Source organism: Ipomoea triloba, chromosome 5, assembly GCF_003576645.1.
Source record: "Ipomoea triloba cultivar NCNSP0323 chromosome 5, ASM357664v1".
Lineage (NCBI taxonomy): Eukaryota > Viridiplantae > Streptophyta > Magnoliopsida > Solanales > Convolvulaceae > Ipomoea > Ipomoea triloba.
This window is the reverse complement of record NC_044920.1, coordinates 1338244-1345816: the sequence shown is the minus strand read 5'-3', so window position 1 is coordinate 1345816 and position 7573 is coordinate 1338244. Positions and strand designations below refer to the sequence as shown.

The window sequence follows — 7573 nt, the reverse complement described above, 5'->3', positions numbered from 1 at the left end:
TATATTGAAATTTGAATGTGACAATTTTAATCCGTTACTTGTAGATTTTATTATCACTAATAATTTATTTTAAAATTTTCAAATTATTAAAAGATATATTAGTTATATCGAAAAAATTTCTTAAATTCACCCCACCAAATTTTCAAATATAAACCACCATGTCCTTTTCATATTTAAAAAAAAAAAAAAAAAAAAACTAAATCACCAGAAAGTCATTTTTCATTTGCAACATTTGTTCTCAATTATTTTAGCACAAGAGTACCACCTATTTCAATTTCATGCTTTAGCCATTTCTCTCTTCATTATTGCTTCATCTAAAGACTAATAAAGATAATTATTTACTTTTGGAGAGATTCTAACCCCTTTCGGGGCCATTGTTCAAGAAATTCGTGAGCTTTTGAATGTTTTACCTTATGTTAAATTTACTTTTGTTAAGCGTAGTGGTAATGAGGTTGCTCATGGTGTTGCTAAACGAGCTCTTTGTATTGTTGGTTGTGAGCGGGTGGAGCACTTGGACTCTTTGCCTTGCTTTCTTTCTTCGTTTGTTTTAATATAAGTCTGCTCTTGTTTGGTTTTCAAAAAAAAATAAAAAATAAAGATAATTATTTCATCTATCCAACTTCTACTAAATCTAAAACCAACAACGTGATATGGTGAAATAAGGATTGCATCTCCAACGAAATACAATAATACACACAAATACTGTTTAGATTGAACTAGTAATTTTCTACATTCAACTTTTGTATAAACCTCGACACACAAACAATTATCATATTAAAATCTCTAAATTGTATGTATTACCCATTAAGGTATGAACTCAATAAAATATCAAAAACAGTAATTTACATACAACAAAAGGAAAAATTGTAATAAACTTACATTTTAAATTTACAATTCGGTATATCTTCCACCCCAAGTAATCTCATACTTGTCATTTTTGCTTCTCAAATTTCCCCTCAATCAAGACAATATTCAGCGGGGGTTTTGCGTCAGCGTAGCATATATATGAAGACTCGAGAAGAAAATTTCAAAAAAAATTACAAATTTGTCCTTTAATAATTTGAAAATTCAAAATAAATTGTTGATGCTAATAACAAAATCTATACATCACTGTTGTAAAAATCGGCCTAGGCAGCGCCCCTAGGCCGTTCCGCTTTCACTATTAGGCGGAAAAAAATCGACCAGCCAGCTAGTCGGCCAACTTGTCCGAGTTATTTAGATTTTGATCGGTCGTTGGAGGTTGGATTGCTACCATAAGTTTTAAACTTTAAATCTTTAATTTCTTTTATTAGATCCAATTTATTCATTGATTTTATAATCCAATTTATTAATTACTCCGTAATAATTATTTATTTATTTGATTTATTTTATACTTCATTAATTAATAATCATTATTACCAGATCCTTCTACACACCGGTAGTACACAATTCACAAATGATTCTCATAGATGCATATATAAAATATGAACCCGAATTTTATTAGTCAAAGCTGAAATAGATACGGTCATGCGAGATGCATAATGATTCATTAGTTATTTTTGATAGTTTGCTACTTTGAATCTTTGATTGATTGAAGTATTTGCGTATTTCATAATTTTTGTATTTTTATTTTTTTAATATTGCTATGATGTTATGACTTATGAGTTATCATTATCTCATTTATTAGGATGTGTTATTTGATTAAATGTTCAAAACAATCTCATTAAAATTGTCAAACTGCAAGTCTGTCATTGTTTTTTTGTGCCCGCCTAGCGCTGCCTAGGCGCTTCCTGGGCGCTCGACTAGCGCCTAGCGCCTACTGCAACCATGCTATAAGTAATGGATTGAAAATGTCACTTTCAACATAATCAAAGAGGAAAATTTATGTAGAGTAATAGTTCATAGACTGGGTGTCTGAGTCTATAGTGTATGTATAACTAATATACTAAAATCATCATTTTTCATTTTATTTTTTTTAATAATAAATTATTATCATTACTTTAAATTGAGTTAGAATTATACATAACTAGTATTTTCACACGTGCGTTGCACGGAATGGATTTGTTATAATATTTTATGAATATCTAGATCGATATACAATTATATAAATTATAACATCGAATATTATATAGTGCAATTGATGAAATTTGTTGGATCAATTATGTTTTTTTAATGTTTTTTCTTGCTTGAATTAGAGCAAATAATTGTCCAATTACACGTACGATACATGGATAAATTTTTTAATAATTATTTATATAATAAAAATAAAGATGAAATAAAAAATTTCTAGTATTGAACGTGTACATTTATTTGATTATAAGATTAATGCAAAAGTATTACTCAATTAATAGAATAATATATGACTTGTTTGTCTACAATTATCTTTAAAATATCGATATGTAATATGACTTATATAATTATATTATTACTAAAATAAATATGGAAAAAATGGAAAATAATTTAATTATAATTATTATAAAAATAAATTCAATGATCAGCCAAAGACCTTGTGGTCTAATGGCACCCAGTGTCCCGGTTCACACGTGCTTTAGTAGGTTGAGAAAGTAGCTATGAACATATACTACATTTTAACAGAGTCAGTAGTAGTCAAAAAAAAATTCAATAATAGAGTCAGTAGTACTCAAAAAAAAAAACAAAATTCAATGATCAATGTTTAGCTTAATTACCATAATATTTATTAGACAATTATTATTAGTTAATTAAACTAATATATGTGCAATTATACTTTTATATCTTAAATATATTTATTTTCACCGTATCACATTTAGGTTTTTTTTTTAATCCCTTCTCCATATTTGAATGAATTAATTGTAATTATTATTAAAAAAAATCTAAGAACCTTAGAGTTTAAATAATTTAAAGTTTTCAAAAGGAAAGTATAATTAACTTTTTTTAAAAAAGTTTTTGAATAATTTTCAGTCATTCAATAATGTCCTTTAATTTTACTTTTTCAATTTGTCTAATTTTGGTTTTATATTTTTCATTAGGATTTTTTTTATATTTTCAATCAATTAGTAAAATCAATTTTCTTTTCCATTTTATCTTTACTATTGTTTGGGCGAGAATTTCATAAAAGAGTATTTTATTTTTATTAATAGTAGTATAGATATAGAAGTATAGATAAGTATTTGAATTATTATTATTGGTGTAAATAATAATTATTTTTTATTAAATTAAATAGAATTTTCAAGAAATTTTCTTATATATTTATTATGCAGAATCTGTTTCTATTATTTTTACAATTATAATGGTTTAATTATTCTCAGAATTCGGTAAATAAAATTTTGTTACCAATTAAACTTTATTAATTTTTTTTACCAATTAACTAATAATATTAGTTTGTGCTTGAAAGTTGAATGAGTGGATTTTACTTTTATTAATAGTATTGATACGTGAATATAGAAACAATATTACCAATTAATATATATTAACTAATTTCAATTTTACATTTTTTACCAAATAAACTTTATTAGTTATTTGACCAATAAAAATTTAATTAATTAACTACAGAAGTTTCGGCTGAAAAATGAAATAGGAGAATTTTACTTTTGTATATAGTATAGATAGATACAGATTCCTGGAGAAGAATAGTTTTTACCTCGAAGTTGATCACGATTTAATGGCCTGTTTGGTTGGATGTAGTTTGGGGTGAATTGCAATTCATTGAATTGATTCCCAAACTACAATGTTTGGTTGGAGGGAATTGCAATTCCGCGGAATTGCAATTCCCTCCAAATGTTGAATTGCAATTCATGGGGTACCTCCCATGAATTGCAATTCGGTGGAGAGGAGAGACAATTTGTTAGTGTAAAGACAATTTTGCCCCCCCCCCTCCCATACCCTTTGTTTTTTTTTTTTTTTAAATTTGAAAGAATTATTATTATTATTATTATTTTGAAAGAATTATTATTGTTATTATTGTTATTATTATTATTATTATTATTAAACTTATTATTATTATTATTATTATTTGAATGAATTATTATTATTAAACTTATTATTATTATTATTATTATTTGAAAGAATTATTATTATTATTATTATTATTGAAAGAATTATTATTATTATTATTATTATTATTATTATTATTATTATTACTACTACTATTACTACAACATCTACCACAATATAAGGGCATTTTAGTCATTTTGTTGCTTCTTACCTTTCAATTCCTTGTACTCCTATTTGTGCATACCAAACACTGTAATTTCAATTCCTACCTTATTCATTGAATTGCAATTCCACCGAATTACAATTATTTTCCTCCCTAATTCCCTCCTCCCAACCAAAAGCCCCGTAAAGGTAGAAGGTGATTTTCCTTTTAAAAAAAAATAGTTGTTGGCGCTAGCGCGAAAAAGTGTATATTTTGGAGGTTAACTAGAAGTTGTTGAGCGTTCATATTAGTAGTAGAAAAAGCATATTTCTTAGACGATTTAGCTACATCCAAACATCCAAATTCTTCAAGGCCGGGTTGGTTGGTTGAAATTAAAATTGCTCTCAAGGCAACAAACATGTCCGGTTTTTGTGGCTCCAACGATTCTGTGGAATCGCCGCCGGTAGAGAAAGATTTCGGCGATTCTATAAGAATTCCTCCGGGTTATCGATTTAATCCCACAGAGGAAGAGCTCATAACTGACTACTTATGGAGAAAGATTGCGAATCCTAGCTTCTTCACAACAGCCGTAGAAGAGGCGGATTTGAACAGATTGGAACCCTGGGATTTCCCCGGTGTTTGTGTGGGTGAAGGAGAATGGTTTTTCTTCAGCCGGAGGGATATGAAGTACGCCACGGCCACGGGGCAGAGAATACACAGAGCTACTGATTCAGGATATTGGAAAATCACCGGAAACGACAGAAAGATTTTCAAGGGGAAAACCCTAGTTGGGATGAAGAAAACTCTGGTTTTTTACAGAGGGAGAGCACCCAGCGGTGAAAGGACAGACTGGGTAATGCATGAATACAGATTGGAGGGCCACAACTCCTTACACAATCTTCCTCAAAACGCTAAGGTATTATATATATAATTTAATTTCTTCATCAAGATTTCATTTTTATCTTCTTTTATTTTTAAATCTGTGTTTGTTTGTTTGTTTGTTTGTTTGTTTTCCAGAACGAATGGGTGATCTGTAAAGTCTTTGTGAAAAGCTCCCTGGAAAAGAAAGCATATATTTCCGGCATCCAAGAGTTGAAACTTGCAGGGATGCATACATTGTTCCTGAGCCTAATATTTCTGGCAGTACAAACTCTTGCCTGGGCTTCAAATGATTCTTCTACAAATGAAGGTGAAGTTGGGAAACATAATGTAAACTGCTGCAGAAGTTCAACTCATAAAAGGAAGGACAACAATAATGAGTATGTTGGAGTGAGGCAGCTGCAGCCAAAGCTACAGAAATCCAATTCTGATGCAGAGAATCATCCTGCTGCTGCAGCATCAAGTTCTATGAGCTCTCATAATAATATAACAATGGAAGACAATAGTAGTGTGTGTGTTAGAGTGGGATACAACAATGATACTGTGAAGTTCCTGCTTCCTTTTGCAACTATGGATAGTTTGAAGGCAGAAATCCTAAAGAGATTCAATAAATTGGAAGCAAAAACTTTTAAGATCAGGTACAAAGATGAAGATGAAGAAATGGTGACAATAGGTTGTGACGACGATTTGCATTATTGTTTGGAATTTTTCAAGTCCACAGGAACAACACCAGTCAGATTGTCTCTTTTGAAGGAATCCATTGCCCCCTCACTTGAACATGTTTAAATCAAAGCTAGTATGACTATAAGAATATGGCTAATGCATATATGGCTTGTGCTATTGTATGTGTTTTGTGTTGTGTTTTACTATTTTTTTTTAAGTGAATCTAATGTCTAGTTTGCGCGGAATAGGCCTAGAATGTAGTAGTGCTTTCGGGAATAGGCTTACTCTTTTGTTTGGTATTTATGCTATTTTTCCCTAAACTTTATTTTCTATATTATATATTATTATTATTTTTGAGTACTATTGACTATGATTCAATGTTCATAGCTATTTTCCCAACCAAATGAAGCACAAAGAGCACCTCCATTAAGGCTCAAACTCACCCCTCCCATGTGGGATGCAATCGGGTGCCACTAGACCAGAATGTCTTTGGCTATATATATTATTTCTATGTATGTGATTAATGTATGTATATGGTGTTTAATCTTTTTTATATAATTTTTTTATTTATTAGATCATATATATATATATATATATATATATATATATATATATATATATATATATATATATATATACACACACACACACACACACATACATATAGGTGATTAGGTGTGGTTATATGGCTTAGGTGAAAAAGCAGTGAAATCTCAGACATTGATCTTGTCAAAATCAACAGCCCAGAATCAAGATAAATTAAAAAAAAAATGCAGTGGTATTATGGTAATTTTGCTTAGGTTCAAGCTTAAGGTACGTAATTTTAAAGTTTAAAGTACGTAAGTTCATAGCTTAAGATGCGTTATTTTATATCTTAAGGTGTGTTAGTTAGGGAATGCACAATGGGCTCCCCAACGGGTTCAACAGCCTCGTTAAGTAGTACTATTGAACCAACAGGTCTATTGAGCCCGTTGGGTAGTACCATTAACGTTCTTAAATTTAAAAGATTAAGATGCGTTGTTTTATAGTTTAATGTGCACAATTTTATAGCTTAAGGTGTACCACTCTGTAGTTTAAGATGCATCAGTTTAAAATTTAAGGTGCGTATCTTTAAATGTTAAGATGCATAGATAGTTTTATAGCTTAATGTGAGTCACTTTTCTAGTTTAAGGTGCATCAGTTAAAAACTTAAGGTGCATTGTTTTATAGCTTAAAGTGTGTAGTTTTATAGCTTAAGATGTATCAGTTCGAGCCAGTTGATCATATTCATCCAGTTCCAAAGAAGCGCATTTTTTTTTTTAATTTTCCTTGATTTAAATCGTTGATCTAGATTATATCAACGACTCAGACCTCACCCACGTTTCACCTAGCCCGGGAAACTCTTTGCACGTGAATCATCCCATATATAGGGACGGGTTGAGGCGCGGAAGAGGTCCCAGGTGAGGTCATGTAATTAACTAGATTTGAGTCGTTGATCAAATCTAGATCAACGACGATTCAAATTAATGAAAATTTTAAAATAAAACACGTCTCTGCAAAGAAGAAGCATATGCTAAAAATGGCACACCTTAAGTGATAGAAACACGCACCTTAAGTGTTAGAACAAAACACCTTAAATGTTAAAATGACGCACCTTCAGTTTATAACAATGGCACACCTTAAGTGATACAAAGGCGCACCTTAAGAAGAAAAATCACGCACCTTAAGAAAAAAAAATCGCGCCCGCACCTAAAGCTTTAAATCGGCTCACCTTAAATTTCAACAAAAAAAACGCACCTTAAGTTATCAACTAAAAAATTGACGCACCTTAAGTATAGAAATCACGCACCTTAAGCACATAACTTACGCACTTTAAGTTTTCAACTGCACGCACCTTAAGTACAGAAATCACGCATCTAAAGAAGGAACACAATGCACCTTAAGCACAAGACCTACGCA

At 30.4% G+C, this 7573-nt stretch overlaps 1 protein-coding gene across 1 annotated transcript; it reads left to right on the top strand.

Annotated features, from left to right (window-relative positions):
* Positions 1 to 4457: 4457 nt before the first annotated feature.
* On the top strand, positions 4458 to 5995 carry LOC116021128 (NAC domain-containing protein 22-like). Its single transcript, XM_031261739.1, has 2 exons — positions 4458 to 5009; positions 5111 to 5995. Exons 1-2 carry the CDS (start codon positions 4512 to 4514, stop codon positions 5756 to 5758), a joined length of 1146 nt encoding a protein of 381 aa, XP_031117599.1. The 5' UTR covers positions 4458 to 4511; the 3' UTR covers positions 5759 to 5995.
* Positions 5996 to 7573: the final 1578 nt, after the last annotated feature.

Coding starts and splice junctions, on each gene's coding strand:
- LOC116021128 (XM_031261739.1), top strand. CDS start 4,512: ATGTCCGGTTTTTGTGGCTCCAACGATTCTGTGGAATCGCCGCCGGTA. Junction 5,010..5,110: donor ATCTTCCTCAAAACGCTAAG/GTATTATATATA, acceptor TTTGTTTTCCAG/AACGAATGGGTGATCTGTAA.